This window comes from Barbus barbus, assembly GCF_936440315.1.
Source record: "Barbus barbus genome assembly, chromosome: 45".
NCBI lineage: Eukaryota > Metazoa > Chordata > Actinopteri > Cypriniformes > Cyprinidae > Barbus > Barbus barbus.
In genome coordinates, this window is record NC_136723.1 from 26,050,115 (window position 1) to 26,067,614 (window position 17,500).

The 17,500-nt window shown below is 39.1% G+C and overlaps 2 protein-coding genes across 4 annotated transcripts in view; one reads left to right on the plus strand and one right to left on the minus strand.

The window, feature by feature from the left end:
• The window catches only part of LOC306863841 (single-minded homolog 2-like), a gene marked incomplete at both ends in the record, with an annotated part of 30,296 nt that extends 22,820 nt beyond the window's left edge, over window positions 1–7,476 (minus strand). The window contains 5 exons of the mRNA XM_079407383.1: window positions 1,953–2,038; window positions 3,130–3,238; window positions 5,666–5,755; window positions 5,877–5,959; window positions 7,302–7,476. Of these exons, the coding sequence (XP_079263509.1) occupies window positions 1,953–2,038; window positions 3,130–3,238; window positions 5,666–5,755; window positions 5,877–5,959; window positions 7,302–7,476 (543 nt within the window). The remainder of the gene's footprint in view (window positions 1–1,952; window positions 2,039–3,129; window positions 3,239–5,665; window positions 5,756–5,876; window positions 5,960–7,301) is intronic.
• Window positions 7,477–15,616: 8,140 nt separating this feature from the next.
• LOC306864295 (beta/gamma crystallin domain-containing protein 3-like) overlaps window positions 15,617–17,500 on the plus strand; it is a 42,662-nt gene continuing 40,778 nt past the window's right edge. Inside the window, exons 1-2 of one of the 3 annotated variants that reach the window (XM_079408230.1) lie at window positions 15,617–15,830; window positions 16,331–16,418. Coding sequence is in view for 2 of the 3 variants with exons in the window: in XM_079408229.1 (XP_079264355.1) it covers window positions 15,727–15,830; window positions 16,331–16,418 (192 nt within the window). In the remaining variant the exon portion in view is untranslated. The remainder of the gene's footprint in view (window positions 15,831–16,330; window positions 16,419–17,500) is intronic. The other 2 variants (XM_079408229.1, XM_079408228.1) reach the window with 2 other exon arrangements.

Genomic DNA, 17,500 nt, shown 5'->3' on the forward strand with positions numbered 1-17,500 from the left:
GGAAGAACCCGACACACAGAACATCATTGAAGAGTTTTAGCATGGCCAGTTTGAAGCTTTGCTCTGTGTGTTTCAGCATCTCGTTCAGGATGCTGTCGACACCACAGGCTTTCTTGGGCTCAAGGACCCCTAATTTATCTTCCAATTCTTTCATTGTTATGGGGAAATCTAAGGGGTTTTGATTCGCTTTAATCGATCTTTCTAAATTGTCTAGTTTATTAATTATTTCATTTTGATTCAAATTTTGTATTTGGGTCGGGCTATATAATTCTTGGAAATTCCACGTCTCCCCATCTTGGATGGCCAGAGTTTCTTGATTTGGTTTGTATAATAATTTCCATTTATCCCAAAATTTGTGTGAATTTATAGATTTTTCAATTTCTTCAAACTGGTTTTGCAAAAACTGTGCTTTTTTTCCGCCGGAGTGTGGCTTTATATAGTTTTAGTGCCTCACAGTAATGAAGGCGGAGGATTATCTGGTTGTCTGTGTTTCTGATTTGATAGATTTCTGAGGTTTTTTCTCAGTCTTACAGTCCAAATCAAACCATTTGTCAGTATCTAAACATTTTTTCTTTGGTTTAACAATGGTCAAATGACTCTTTTGTGCTGTTTTGTATAATATGTTGTTTAGATCTTGTACTTCCTGATTGATGCCGAATTGATTTTTAGGGTATGCCTGTGTTTGGGATGAGTGTAAGAGGGACTGTATTTCTGGAGATTCAACAGCATTGATGTAATTTGTGGCTCTGTTTTCTGTCCATTTGAATGACATAATTTTGATCATTTGATATAGTGTCCTAATTGGTGTGGGGGATGTTTCAGATTGCTTTATATAGAGTGTGATTTGGCTGTGGTCTGAGAAAGGTTTCAGGGGTTTGACTGTGAATGCTCTCAAAGAGGAAAGGTGGAGATCTGTGATGGTATAATCTACAGTGCTGTTACCGAGAGCTGAGCTGTAGGTGTATCGGCCGAGCGAGTCTCCTCACACACACACACACACACACTCATGTTGGTTTTTGTGGTTTATGGGGACTCTCCATAGGCGTAATGGTTTTTATACTGAACAAACTGTGTGTGCTATTGCCCTACACCAACCCTACACCTAAACTTAGCCCTCACAGGAGACTTTGTGCATTTTTAGATTTTCAAAAAAACACCATTTAGTATGTTTTTTAAGCCTTTTGAATTACGGGGACATAGACAGTGTCCTCATAAACCACCTTCATATTGTAATACCTCTGTCATACCCATGTCATTATACCCATCCTCATAAACCACATAAACATGCAAGCACACACACACACTCACTCACACACACACACACACACGTTCTCACTCACTCTCTCTCTCACACACACATACACACTCACACACACACTTTCTCACTCTCTCTCTCTCTCTCTCTCTCTCTCTCTCTCTCTCTCACTCTCTCTCTCTCTCTCACACACTCAGATATTTCTTTGTCCTGTTGACCCGCCTCTGAATCCGGAGTCTGATTTATTCTCTACTTAACATAAACCACTTGTTTATTGCCAAGGTAAATGTTAAACAAATCTGTAAAGCCTGTCTGTTGAAGCGGGTGGAGACGCACGGAGCATGTCATCTGTTCATGATGTAGTCAAATGCGTGGTTCGCGTTCAAACGAGTCTTTGCTACATTTAATCAGATCAGCTTTGAGGGTCAGTTCATGCAGCACCGTGTCGACAGTGAAATGGCAGTGAATTTGGCTCTGAAGTGTCTCTCCATGTGAACTCGAGCTCTTGAGAAATGTTTGACTTAATGACATTTGCAATGCAAAACTCGGCTTTGAGATGCGCTCGCAGAAAATAACGCCCGCGAGAAAGTAACCATGAGAATATCAATTTACCGGCTGTCATCTGTTTAAATTCCAAACAAAAACACGTGCGTGTGTTTGATGATTTATTAGAACAGCTGAAGAGAGACGAACTCACCTTATAACCGCCGCAGGTGAGTCCCGCGTTCCGCTTCGCCAGAACACACTTCATGCGCAGAAAGAACGAGCGCTCCATCTCCAGCTCTGCAACACATCAGCTCCGATCAATATGAACTTAATTCTAGTGTGAGGTGTGTGTGAGTGTGAGTGTGTGTGCCTACTTAACCATATTTTGAGCACAAATTTGTACCCAAAAGTGAGGTAAACCTGACAAAATCTCCAAAAACCTCCATTTGGGGACGTCCTCATTTGTAAAATGGGTTTAAAAATAAACTAAAAGTTTTTTTGAAATTGTAAAACTGCAGAAAGTCTCCTGAGAGGGCTAAGTTTAGGTGTAGGGTAGGTGTAGTATGGAGCGAATTTTGTGCCTATATTCATCAAACAAATCCAATGTTTTGCAAATAAACACAATCTGATTTGCAAAGAAAAACTCGACTCGATATATTGCTATACCCCTGCATTGTTTTGAATGTTGAACAATTGTATCAGTATATATGTATATTCTATATCCCGCGATCCAACAGAGGATAAGAGGTACGGAGAATGGATCAGTTTTTATAGGGAAAGACTAGTTAAATGTTTATCCAGGTTTATCCTCTGATTTTTGAACTAATCAATCATGTTAACAACTTTACAGACTTGTTGTGAATTTCACTGACACTGTAGTAGGGTCGCTTTGTGAAAACATCTAAATGGTTAATTATAGATCTAGTAAGACAGAAACTCACCTGTTCCCCACTCATATTGGTCTGAAAAGGTAAAGAGGTGTTTCAGGTCTCGGGAGACTAGCGTAAATTTACCGACAGCACCATCTGCTGTTTTGGAAAAGAAAGTAGCTCAATTGCACATGTGAGAAAATCAAGCAAAGTTTCCTCATAAAAAGGCAAATGAGTCTCAGTTGTAACACAATACATACCTCTGCATTTTCTCTCAAATAGAGTTTTGTATTTGCAAATCACTTTGCGTTTGTTTGAAAGTCGAGTTTTTCTTTGCAAATCAGATTGTTTATTTGCAAAACACTGGATTTGTTTGATGAATATTGGCACACAATTCGCTCCATAGTGTAGGGCAATAGCACATACAGTTTGTACAGTATAAAAACCATTACGCCTATGGGATGTCCCCATTTAGATGGCTAAGTAAACGTGTGTGTGTGTGTGTGTGTGTGTGTGTACCCTGCAGGAAGTGTGGGTGCAGCGGCTGGTGTGTGCTCAGCACGGCGCTCATCTCGTCGTGGTCTGACGGATGAATGTACTCAAAGATGCTGTTACCGGTCAGTTCCACCTACAACACACACAACACACTCTAAACCATCATTCATGCTGCTTTGCCTTTTTCCAGATAATAGTCAGGCGGCCTAAAGAGAAATCAGTCAAATAGCTGCAAAGTGGAGAAAAACCCCAGCTGAGATTAAGATGAGAATCTGTGTTATTTAAGAAGATTACATCAACTCACAAAAATGGCTATTGTGAACCGGGTGTGTATTCACACCTTTAAGTGTGTGAGTGTGTGTGTGTGTGTGTGTGTGTGTGTGTGTGAAGCTAAGCTCCTGTTTGTCTGAAATTGATCTGCATCCCTCTCAAAGAGACAGTCTGATTCCCGCTGCAAAGAGTTCATGTATAAAAACACGATTTGCATGTGAAAACAAAAGCGGATTCTGTGCTGGACTTTGATCCATTTTTGTGTGTAAATTAGCAGGGCACATCACACACAGGGAAGGTCACTCCACAGCACTTCAGCGACAAATGAGTTTCTGCGCAGCTGCGGCGCGTTAATCTGCTCTTTGTAGCGCAGCGGCGCGTTCGTGCAGGAATGCGCACTTTACTGAACACACTTACTGTGTGCTTCGCTTCATATCTGCACAGAGTCTCGGTCTCAGACCTTCACGCTGTCGTTCTGCAGTAACCAGCGCATTTGAATGCTCAGTAGTCAGCAAACACAGGTGTTCTTCCCGCACTAACAGCATCATTTGCGCTGCTGCTTTGACTAGACAATAAAACAGCGTTTTCCCTTCAACTCACCCGAGGAGATCTTCAGGAGCTCGCAATACAGATCCTGGGTCTACAAACAAGACTTTTAGTTGATCTTTTCTATAAATCAAGGAAACACGTGATATTCTTCATGTTGGACATAATAATATCTCCTGACTCTAAGAAACGCATTTTTCAGTCGTGAGGACATCGTTATTTTATTATCTTAATGTGTGACTGCATTATAGTTCTAATACAGATTTTGTTTGTTTGTTTGTTTTTGTATTGGTTTTTAGTTCAAATCAAATTCAGGAATCCCTCAACCCAAACCAATAAATCTCTGGGATTACATGCTGACCATTAATTTCCATATCTTTGTCTCTTCTGTCTGCTGTAATCCATCTCTTTTGCAAGTCGTGGAAAAGCAAGAGCAAAAATAGTTTCCCATGATAGACGTTGTTTTTCCTGCAATGGTTTATTTCTGCACATGAAAAGAGTTGAAATATCCAGCTGAGGTTTCATCTCATGCTTTCTGCAGCACTTGTTCCCTTTCTTCTGAGTTGTCAGATGTTCCTGAAGACCAGCTGCAGCAGATTCTGGTCAGATGAAGCTGTTTGTGCTGCTTCTGAAGGGTCTGTTGCTCAAAGAGACTGCTTGTCCTGCTCCTCGTCTCCTCTCAGATGCAGTTTGCTGTCTTTAGGGCAGAGCCTGCGTCTCTCGTCAGATGGAGGAATGTGTTGGTGTTTGCTCATTTTTAGAAGCAAAATGTAGTTTGGAAAGTATAAAGTGCATGAGGCCTTAACGCTGAGAAGAGACACTTTCTTAACTTTATGAAGCCCTGCTAATATTACTTAAGTACAGAATTTCACAAAGAGGTAATTCACCCAGAATGTGATAATTTCCACACCTTCATTTACATTTATTCATTTAGCTGACGCTTTTATCCAAAGCGACTTACAATTGCTATATATGTCAGAGGTCGCACGCCTCTGGAGCTACTAGGGGTTAAGTGTCTTGCTCAGGTACACATTGGTGTCTCACAGTGGATTCGAACCCGGGTCTCTCACACCAAAGGCATGTGTCTTATCCACTGCGCCACCACCACCTTCATGTGCTTCCAAACCAAATTTTGAGAAATGTGGGTGTTTTTTTGTCTATATGGAAGTCAATGGGCACTAGAGTAGTTTGGCTATCAAAGTTATTTTGTGTTCCACAGAAGGAAGAGACCCAAACAGGTTCAGAAGGACATGAGGGAGAGTAAATGACTGATTTTAGGGTGAACTTTCTCTATAACACAGGGTTTTCTTATATTAAAGTAATGGCCGCTGAAAAAACAATGTCATCACCTTTAAAAATTACAACCCTAGTCCTAGCCCTAATTTATCAGCTCAATATCTAAAGATGACACTATTTCAAACACTGTTGTATTTGCGTTAATTAAATTCTACATTGCTTTTCTTTAAAACACACATGCAATTTGAATGTGTTTGGTCTCTTTACATCCCCAGATACAGAATCTAAACATATTAAACAAGCACCAGCCCAGTGTTTTTTCAGACTTCAGAATGGACTGAATTTCTCAATAAAAGCACAAATGACGATATGGAGCAAACAAAAGTGTGTATGAATTCACTTCACATTCCCCAGATAGAATTATAACGTTATATCTCAGTTATGTGTGTGTTGAAGTGTGTTATCACTGTGGCCCTGAACTGACCCTGGTTTCGTGTTAAACTCTCACCTGTGACAAACCCAGATGCACCGAAGCTGTTTCTGAAATGTACATGATTTTACCATCAGACGCCACGACAAACACAAACCCGTCCAGCGTCTGAAAATTAAACCAAAAAGCGTAATAAACAAACACTTGATCGTAGGATTCATTTGCATAATCATCAGATGAGTTTCAAGAAATTAGCGTCAAAATATAAAGGTGTTTTAAAGGCTCGCACCTGCAGCAGGTGAGATCCCAGATCTCTGGCCATGATGTCCAGAGGACTGACCCTTGCTGACTGACCCCAGGCCTCTCCGAGCCCTCACACACAAACACAACACAAACACACTCAAATACTGACCACATAAACAGCTGGAGTTTAATCACATTGATATAGTGTGCGTTGTGAAGAATTCATTTAGATTTTGCCTTTTTGAAAAAGAAAGAAAATCAAAGAGTGACCGCCTTGGTATTAAAATCTAATTTAAAAAGCAGTTTTACGGGAGTTATTAAAATCTTTATTACATATGTTAATTAAATGTATCTGTCAAGTTCGCGTAGTGAATCTGGGGAAAATGATTTAGGCATAACTTTTTCCTGAAGCCGCAATCATAATTACATATGAAACCATTTTAAGTGATTAGACAGTCATTAAAACGCCCTTCCGAGCATGTCGATTTAATGCATATTGTTAAAGGGTCATTTAGCTACAGAATATGTATTTTCCACAAATATTTTTTAAAGGCAAAACAAAATACTAAAATGTATGATTATTACGTATTTTATATTATTGCGTGTTATCAAATCCATCAGAGACAAACTGGCAATATGTGTAATAACAACAGCACATTATATAGCTAGCATAATTTAATATTGTTATCTAAACTTCCACATAGCCGAAAACGGAAATTAAAGAAATTAAATAATTGAGTTTAATTTGTATTTTGCATAATTCATAGGCAAAGAAGAAACATTCATTCTTCCTAAATAGATGGACTAGAGCGTCAATGTAATCCGATGTAGATTATTTTTTCTTCCATTTGTGAAATATTTATCCATTTTACAATTTGAGATCTGTTGTGACACATTATAATTATATATCTTGACCCTCAGCACAAAAAGCAGATTTTCAGTGCAAGCGAAAGTCTTTGACAGCGAGACTGAATATGCGATCATTTTAATGCTGATAAAGATTCAATTACAAAGTCAAGAGGAAAAAACACAGGGAATAATTATTTTCCGGAAACTGAAAAACACTGTAGACCTAAATTATTTAGTAGACCTCAAGTCATTTACAGCTTTATTAATATTGTATTTTCAGATGATTTCCCCCCGAATCGTAACCAGTTTAATTTCATCACGCAGAGCACATCTGATCAAAGCGAATTCAGATATCATATTTATTTTCATCGTTAGGCCTATTATTTTTTATTCATTTATTTTAAACGTTCGGACTTCGAGTGGTTAAACTAATTAACCTGATTTTCAAATGCTTTACGGTTAATTAATTTAAATTGCCCGACCTTGAAGATTTTCATTTTGAAATAAATTACTGAAACATCATAAAATAAATACAAGAAGATAAACTGCAAATCAGTGTGATCAAAGTAGAGTTGCGTGAAGAGCCTGCTTTAAATCGGTCTGAAATCGAATCGTATCTTACCGTCTGGAAACACGGCTCTCATTTTTAGGTAGCTTGTGGTCAGTCTGATGATGGACGCTTTGTCCAGCTGAGATGTGATGGCCGAGGGCAGCGGCAACAGTTTGGCCAATTCATAAAATTCTCCATTTTCTTTTTCTCTTCGTGTCTTCGCAGCATTCTTGGACTTTTCCTTCATTTCTGACACATGGAGTAGAAACGCGTCTAAAGCGCTGCTGTGGTTCGCTAGTCTCGAGCAGAACGCGACACTATGATCATGATCACTCGCTAGAACGCAGTACTCGCTTTATTAATTGTTTTCCTGCGTGTTTTCCGTTTCTGTTGCAGTGAAAGATCGGCCTTTGGCATGAATTAAACTGCATGAATTGAAACGACTGGAAATGTCCTCTAACACGGACTAAACTCTTCACACGCTTAAAGTCTTTGCAGAAAAGTCCGCATTAGATTTCGATTCTGATCACTTCTACTTTAAAAAGTTACAGTGAGATAATAATACAAACTTCTAATAAATCCATGACTTTCATCAGACAATGTTCAGTGTGTCCATGTCCTCCAGTCCTCCATTTCACGAGCCCGTGTTTATTTCCATGTTAAAATTTTAATTTTCCTTTTTTAGTCTTCTGAATATTCCTCTCAGAGCCCGCAGATGCCGTCCAGACCTTCGATTATTCAGACGCCTTTGATCGCCAATGAGAGAGAGAGAGAGAGAGAGAGAGAGATGGAGAGGGAGAGAGAGAGAGAGAGATGGAGGGAGAGAGCGATGGAGAGAGAGAGAGAGAGAGAGAGAGAGAGATGGAGAGGGAGAGAGGGAGAGAGAGATGGAGGGAGAGAGAGAGAGAGAGAGATGGAGGGAGAGAGCGATGGAGAGAGAGAGAGAGAGAGAGATGGAGAGGGAGAGAGGGAGAGAGAGATGGAGGGAGAGAGAGAGATGGAGGGAGAGAGCGATGGAGAGAGAGAGAGAGAGAGATGGAGGAAGAGAGAGAGAGAGAGAGAGATGGAGGAAGAGAGAGAGAGAGAGAGATGGAGAGAGAGAGAGAGATTGAGGGAGAGAGAGAGATGGAGGGAGAGAGAGAGATTGAGGGAGAGAGAGAGAGAGAGATGGAGAGATGGAGAGGAAGAGAGAGAGAGAGAGAGAGAGAGAGAGAGAGAGAGAGAGAGAGAGATGGAGAGGGAGAGAGAGAGAGATGGAGAGATGGAGAGGAAGAGAGAGAGAGAGAGAGAGAGAGAGAGAGAGAGAGAGAGAGAGAGAGAGAGAGAGAGAGAGAGAGAGAGAGAGAGAGAGATGGAGAGGAAGAGAGAGAGAGAGAGAGAGAGAGAGCGAGAGAGAGAGAGAGAGGGCGGTTCAGACACTTGTTACGTCACACTCTCTTGTGTTCCAGGAGGATGATGATGTCAAGGGACCACATTTTTCACATTTATGAATGACTTTAAATTATATGTAAATCTCTTGGATCAAACGAAAAAGCGCTGAAAACATGTCATGCTCTGAAATCATTGACATTTATGTAATTTTCTTCCTTTCTTTTTTTCTTTTTTCTCTGGCAGCTTTTTTTTTTTTTTTTTTTTGATCATGTGAATATGTAATACCTCTTGTTCTTGTGGCATTGAATAAATAAAGCATTTAAAAAAAAAAAAAAAAGAAATAATCTTACCAAATTAGTTTTCTAGGTTTATTGACCGTTAACACTGCAGCGTGCAGTTCCCGTACCTGGCGGTTTAATGCGGTTTAGTTCGTGCACGGACTCTAAATATTGGCTAAAATAGCGATGTTTCAGTAACGGTTTCTCTGGAATCTTGGAAATAAATTGGGTATCAAGAACTATTATAGAAGCACAGGCGCTGAGTTTGTGCATATCTGTTTGGAGTCCATAATACATCTTTGTGTTTTTGTTCTGAGGAAAATATGAAGAATATTTGAAATAATCCCTCATTGAGTTATCAACTACAGTGTTGGGGAGTAACTAGTTAGATTTAACATAATTACGTAATTTAATTACAACATAAATGTAACTAATCTGTTAGTTACTGAGAAATAATGTGTAATTAAATTAGTTATTTATGAAAACGTTAATGCTTACAAAGGCGGTTTCATCTGAATATTTTCACACACAGACAGATTTGATTGATTTCTTTCCCAAATTGCATCGACTGCTCTAAAATATGAGACACCAATGTTTCAGGAGTTTAGGACACATGCTTATTCTATAACCGTTTTATTTATTTATTTTAAGATTAACTGTTTTTTCAAGGCTTTGTTAGATGCCAGGGTTTCCTATGCAAAGATCTGATTTCAAAAACAGTATCATAGCCATTAAACTATGATTTTAAATCTGTATTTAACCTCAGAATGATCTGAAAGGGAAAAGAGACACTAAAGTCTGATTTTGTGCTGTTTGTGCTTTAAATGAAATGATTATAATCTTAATTGAAGTGATGAAGGATTCTGAAAGTCTGGCAGTAATCAGTGTTGAGTTCTACTGTAATATTAACCCTGTCTGCTTTACATGCTTCAAAATAATTAACAGTTCAAAACATTTGCTAGAAATTTAAGTAATCAAAAAGTAATCATAACATTACGGTAACACTTTATTTGGTGTCCTTGTTACACATATTACATGTACTTACTATTATAATAACAATAAATTGTGCATAATTACATGCAAGTAACCCTAAACCAAAACCTAATCCTAACTAATACATTTAGTTAATTAATATTGCTTAGTACTTAAAAATATAATTACACTGTTACAAGGACACCTTAAAATAAAGTGTAACCCATAACTGTAGTAAATTAATTGAAAAAGTCACACTGCTTGTTACAATTTAAATACGGTAATTTGTAATCTGCAACCTGTTACATTTCCAAATTATAAACCTTCCCAAACACTGAATATGTATGAGAATATTAATTATCAGAAACCAGTGCATTGAATATTATGCATTTGATCTAGAGATCCATAGTGAACCACAACAGCATCTATGTGTCTAAACTGGATAATTTATCATTGTTTTGGTAGAAAATACATTTCAAATGAATTATTTTCTCACTCAAACACAAACACCATCAAACCTCTGTGAACCTACAGGCCAATGTACAAGTTCACATGCTCTTTACAAAACTGATCAACTTATTCAAAACTTAGCATAATACAAAACTGAATAAGAGAGTCTTTAGTGAAGTGAAAGTGAAGTGACATACTGCCAAGTATGGTGAGCTACATTTAGCTACATTTCTACATTAGTACCATATTGAAATATATTCCAAATCTTTAAAAAATTAAATACTATATTCAAACAATTATATGTAGCTTGAACAGCTGCACAGGTGTTAGTCTTTCGATTTCATTCCCATCTATACAAAAACATAAAGCTCAGAAATAATTTAGTGCTGTAATGTAGATATGGAGTGTGTAACATTCGCTGAATCTGAACAGTAGAGTGCCATTCTTGTTTGTGAAGAACTTTTCTGTAAGAAAACATTGTGTAATGCTGCAGTTATTAGTGTTTATGGATCATAAAGTGTGTTTGCTAGTGTTATGAAGAATGGTTGATTTGAGACCGTATAAAGTGTCTTGGTAGTTTTCCTGCGTTTTGAACGTGAAATGTGCCAATATGAAAGCTAGTTATGAAAAGTTTTAATAAGCGATTATGTATTTGCTCATGTGATTTGGAAGTCAGACTGGAACGCATTTGGTGCAGTTTGCACATTTTATGTCATCATTTGACACGGTGTGCTGAGTATTTTCTGCAGACAGCAGCGCGCCTTTATAAATGGCGTGAGTGTGCAGGCCTGCACGAGAGCACAATCACTACATTTATTTGTGTTGGAGGTTTGGCTGTGATACTGGGCTATCGGTTTCTCTCTGCCTGTCACTGCTGACGGATGAACTTCACCGAGTCTGGATGGAAAATGCAGGAGGAAACCAAAAACCAGCATGCCTCAATAGCATATAGAAATCCACACAAACCAGCCGTCCTGTTTCAGATCAGCATGAAGAAACTAGGAAGCGTTGGCTGTGAGGACTGTAAGGCAGAGAGGGTTGGAGAGAGGACTCGTATTAACCTCTGTTAGCAGGAGTCATGCTCATTATGGTCTCTCACGTCCAGGTGTTCAGCTCTTCTCCAGACTCATGGCACAAATCCAGCCTTTCCTGCACTGGAGGGTTTTCCTCTGTCCTGCAGGTCAAATACAACTTAAAATGACTTTTAGAGGAAAATCTGTGACAAAAGGGAAGGAGAGCTCTCAGATGTGGTGTTTTAATAATATGAGCTTGTTCGCATGCTGCATTTCTATTAAACAGCAGCCTTTATCATCGCTGACACGGTGAGCAGTAAATGAGGCTTTGCAGGCACAGCTTGAACTGATTGAACAGACAGAAGTGCTGTACATGAGTCTGTGTGCCTCACACAATATGAAGAGAGAAAATATACCAGGTGTCGGCCTCTGATGATTAATGAGAAGAGGAGTATATTTAATAGCTAAATTACCCTCCGCCCTGACTCAGCGTTTTGTTACGGTGCATTTGAGAAGATGCAGATATCAGTTGGTCTGTAAAATCATATCCAGATTCTCATGCTCTGAGTGTGTATCGAGTCTGTGACAGAACTTTATGGAGTAATTAGTGTTGTTGGACAACAACCATTATTATCAGTGTTTTTATTGAGTGAAAACATTTGCAATTTATGATTTTATAGGGATTGCTCAAAATAAATGTTATGCATATATCACTGAAAAAGCAGTCTGTGGACAGGTGTTGTTGTGAGTTTAGACCAAATGAAGTGCTACAATATGGACTTGAGGTCCATTACCCTTCAAATACAAAAAAACCCTTCTGACATCTATGATCATAAAACCAGATGGAAATCTGCTTTCATTTCCTCATGTCTTCTGCCCAGACATAAAGGCCGACTAAAACACTCGGCTTTGAAATTACAAAGTGGTTTATTTGTTTCTGTTTAATATATTTGAGTGCAAAATATATTTTTGATCTTTCTTTTTTTTTTTTTTTCCTTTTAAGGAGGGTAAATGTCTCTGGAGAAATTCTGAAAGAGACATTCATTCATACTATAAATGCTCTTCTGCATTTGGCATTTGTTACTGTCACGTTGTCATGTGAAAAACTTGTGTGGTTGAAGTTTTGAGTAGGCGTGTGTGTGTGTGTGTGTGTGTGTGTGTGTGTGTGTGTGTGTGTGTGTTTAACTGTCATTAAAATGAAATCAGGATATTTTCTGTACTGTTACGTAAAAAGCAAACCACTTATAAACAAACTTTTATGTGTTTAAGCATATAAACAGGTCTTATATGGAGCAGCTATATGTGCATTTATGTTTTAGTCAGCCTTTTTGAAATGGACATTTACGAGGCAGTAAATTCACAAATGTTTAGTTTTGAACAATTGTGCCCTCTAGTGTTTATGAGTTAGAAACAATAATTGACTTCGGTTGTGAAACAGCAATGAGTTGTGACTGATAATGACTGATGTGTTTGGCAGCCTGAGTGCTTAATCATCGGCCTATTAGACACACAATGGTCCATATAAACCAGCTAAACTGTTTAAACGGCTGCTGCTGTGCTGCTGGATGAAGCTGCTGTGTGTGAGCGGTTAGCGGCGTCTCTTGAGAGAGTTGTACTCTGTTCGCTGTCATTAGTCGAGTCATTTATTACAGGAGAAAATCAGCTCTGTAGAGGCCTGTCAGCTGCTGCACCTGCGCCACACGTGTGTGTGAGAGAGAGAGAGTGTGTGTGTGTGTGTGTGTGTACTTGTTTATACTACACTGTGAGGACCAAATGTCCCCACAAGGAGAGTAAAATATGAAATTCTTTGACATTGTGGGGACCGGCCTGCAGTGTGTGTGTGTGTGGATTCAGCTCAGTAACATCTAAGTGAAACCCTCTTCTTGAACAGCAGTGATCCACACTAACAAAATGAATATATTCCAGCATAAACCCATGCAGCTACTGTGAATCTTGTGAATATTCAGTCAAGCATGTGGAAAGCATTTCTTCTGCCGGCTGCTGGAGTGGCTGCTTAATGCAGTTTGACCCTGTGAAGCTCCACAATTAACCAGACTTAACCAGATGCGCTCCAATTGCTTCTCTGTCTTCATAAAGCCTGTGTATTCACAATAGTACGGACTCTGGCTCTGCAGACTGTTTTCATTAGGCAGCGCTGATCACACGAGCACAAATCAATCTTTCATTGTCAATGGAATAATGTACTAGAGCCGAGCGGCTGATGAAACCCAGACTGAAGCGTCGCCGCACTGCGCTGAGGAAAGAGAGATCTGCTCTGGAAAATGTAGCTCTGCATTTATAATATCACACAGTCTCTTTTATCCTGTGGCCGGGCCCCGGGGACTAATAACTCCTGCTCCGTTTGGTGGCCCCTGGACTGCTTTTTCTCTTCCTGATGGCAGACATATGGCTTCCGGCTTTGTGTCGTATAACACATGTGAAAGCCGAAATGATCATCCAGCTTTCCTTATAGAAGCTCACCTCCCGCAGTCGGTGTATCAGGACGCTCCTCTGTTTACCGATGTGAAGCTCTTTCTATCAGACTGTCTCTTCTCTGCTTCTCTGGGTTTCTCCTGATGAACTGAAGAATGGGCTTTTTGCTGGATTTGGTGTGGCATCGACTCACCTCCTGGAATTATACAGTGAAACTCAACAACTTCAGTCAAACGACTGCAGAAACTCATTTATTTGGCGTCCCGTGTGCTCATAACATCATGGAAAGGCCTCTGTCTGTTCTGGTCTCTGTGAGAAAGTGAAAAAACAGCTCTCTGTGAAATGTATTTTGTTGAAAATAAGCAGATAATTAAATGACACGAGATCTGTTTCCTCTGCTAGAACTCATTTTCAGCTATTTTAATAAATGTGGCTCCAATTATGTTCTGAGCTAACATGAGCTTTTCCATGAAAGAGCAACACGTATGTTTTATTTCAGAGAGCTGCCTGTTAAAAATGACTGCTGTTATTCTCATTGGATTGGTGTGTGTTCAGTCTCAAATCCGAGACACACAACTAATGACTGAAATGATTCAAAGCTCACGTTGATGATGTTTGTGTGTGATCATCTGAGCCAGACACTGTAAAACTGATGTGCTTTTGTGCATTTGCATTTATCAGAATATCTTGTGCACATGAGATACACATTCAGAGCTCTTTCACATCATTATGAATTATGAATCAAAGCTGTTTTCTGGGTTTCACTGTCATTCCTGTCATTTTCTTAATGTCGTCCCAAATCTGTGTGACGTTCTTCTGTGGAGCACAAAAGAAGGTATTTTGAGAAATGCCTTGTTGTCCATACAGTGAAGGTCAGTGGTCCTCAAAACTGTTCATAAACATGTTCAACAGAAGAAAGAAACTCATACAGGTTTGGAAGGACATCAGGGAGAGTAAATGATGACAGACTTGTCATTTTTTGGTGGACTTTCCCTTTAATGTTAAAATATTTTTTTCTTTTTAAACGAATTGATTGTGCAACCCTAATATGATATAACATCTAATTTCTCTCTCTTCACTGTTTTTACAGAAACACAAACGCCTTTCAGTCACTGAACGCTTGATGGCGCCACTGGAACAGACAATATTAAACAACCTCCATCATCTGTGTTTATTAATGAATGCATGATCAGAGTTATTTTATTATTCATTTTATTATTCATTTTATGAGGAATGGTGTGTGTGTGTGTGTGTGTGTGTGTGTGTGATGTTGACATCTTTGCTGCCTCACTCCTAAAACATCATCAGGACTGACAATAAACTGCTTTAGTGGCATGAAAAAACACTATAGTAATTTATAGTAAACACTATAGTGTTTTTGAACCATCCTATAGTAAAGTACTTGAATTAATTTGTTGTGGCAATCCTATAGTTGCTATGGTAATATAACAACTATAGTAATAGAAACAAATTACTTTACCCAGTACTGTACTAAATTTTCTACAACTTTAGGGTATATTTTACAACAATACACTACAGTTTACCGCAATAAAAACTAAAGTATACTACAGTATTTATTTCAGTTTATCAGTTCACTATAGTTAATATTACAGTATGCTGTAGCATTCATTAACAAAGTGTTGTAAATACTATAATATATACAGTATAATTGACTTTACTATAGTATGGTTCAAAAACACTAGTATTTATTAGAGTGTTTTTCATGTGGGGTCGTCGCGACTAACCGAATCGAGTTTATTTCGCGTTAGTTGGCGTGTTTATTCGACACGACTGTATCTGTGGCCAGATATGGTTTAATCTGTCAGGAATATGCTGTGGTCTCTTGAGTTGATCATTGACTGAGACTCCTCCCAGACAAACTTCCTCAAACTCGGTCTGATCGCTTACAGCGCGCGTGAATGGAGAGCAGAACCAGATCGGAAGTTTTTTCTCAGATGTTTGTTACTTTGTTTCCTCGCGATGTCTGATCTGAAGAGGCAGATGTCGTGGCACGAGGACTTCGCCAGAAACCTTTCCAGATTATTTTCCAGAAATAAATCCGCGGACAGCGAGGCCAATGCAAGGTTTGTCATTCTCGGCTATTTTTAGCTCTTTAACGAGTGAAGTCGAAGCACGTTTCCAAACCTGAGTATGTTTGTGGCACTTTTGATCGTCATGTTGTGTCTGTGTTTGCTCTCTCTCTCTCTCTCTCTCTCTCTCTCTCTCTCTCTCTCTCTCTCTCTCTCTCTCTCTCTCTCTCTCTCTCTCTCTCTCTGTGCCAGCCTGTGCCAATGAAATCACCACAACACTGTGTTTGTTCTGCATTTCAAGAAGGCTATTTTTAATGTAGATGATTCAGTTCTGTGCATTTTTTCTCTTGTCCAAACGGCCTGAAACATTTAGAAGAAAAGAGTCATTAGACAATTGCTGGGTGTGTCAGTCTCTCTCTCTCTCTCGCCTCTGGAGAGAATCTGATATCTGGGAACAGTTGAAGCTGCAGGCAGGTATATCTGGGCTTGTGGCTGAAGGTGAGAGTTCATTATCAAGGCTTTGCATATTCGTCTGATTTGTTTATTTCTCTCAGTGAGGTCAGAGAGGCTGATGGATCTGCAGTGACCTGCAGCGCTGATCCTGATCAAACACCTGAGCACCTGAGCACCGCAGCAGCACAGGTACAGACATCACACCGCATAATATCTGCCTTAATATTCATTCCTGTTAGATTTTTGTGTGTTGTGTTTTGCAAAAAGTGTTTTATGAAATTTATGAAAACTGAGTCAAAGGCTGAGAATTAGTGTATTAGTGCAGATTTGGTGTGTGCTTCTGCAGTTTGAGTCTCAGCTTTCAGAAACTGCGTGACAAGTAAAGATTTTGTGTGTAAGCAGCTGAAAAAAACTGTAATCAGTGCCATTTCTGGAGTCATCTTAGCAGCACAAAAAAAACTAACTTTTTTTTGTCAAATGATGCATTATATAGAAGCGTGAAAAGAGTGCTCCCTTAATAATCACTAACAAGCTGCCACTCACTTCAGTTCATGCCGATCTCACAGAGTTTTGCTGCACTCCGGTGAAATCATCTGTCACAATCAATGAATCTCTTTTTCGTGTCACATCTACACTTATAACCAGATAAAACACCAGATAAGCTCTGGTGTTTTGATTGATATTGAGTGGATTCTGACTAACTGAATAGTTGGCCATTGCATTCAAGAGATCTACAGACACGTCTACGATTGACTTTACTGCTCAACACTGCAAAAACACTAGAAACAAAAGAAACTTTGATGCAAACACAGTCTGCAATGCGTTTATTGGTTTAACCAACATGCTGTTATTACGCTGAAGGTGCGCTTGCTTTAGTAGAGCCGGTCTGGTTTGAAGATGCTGTGTTTTTTCTTTCTCCTGTTAAACTGGGTCAGTGGCAGCAGAAGCCCAAGCAGGTCTTCATCTGAGCTTCTCGTGTTTGTTAGAGAGGCAAACATCCCATCAGGATCTGTTTAACTCTAATCCAGCAGATCTTTCACAGAATGCTGATCTGCTTGAGATTTAAGGCCTGTTCACAACAAAGACTGTAACGATAACTTGTTTTAATTATCGCTCTAACTCTAGAAGAATAGTGAGTCCACACCATAATATAACGATAATGACAGAGGAACAATATGATGGGAATCACTTTCAGGGTGATTTTATTCAAGCTAATGAACATTGACAGCCAGTCAGAATCCACTCAACTTTAAAGAGCTCATGCACTTAAA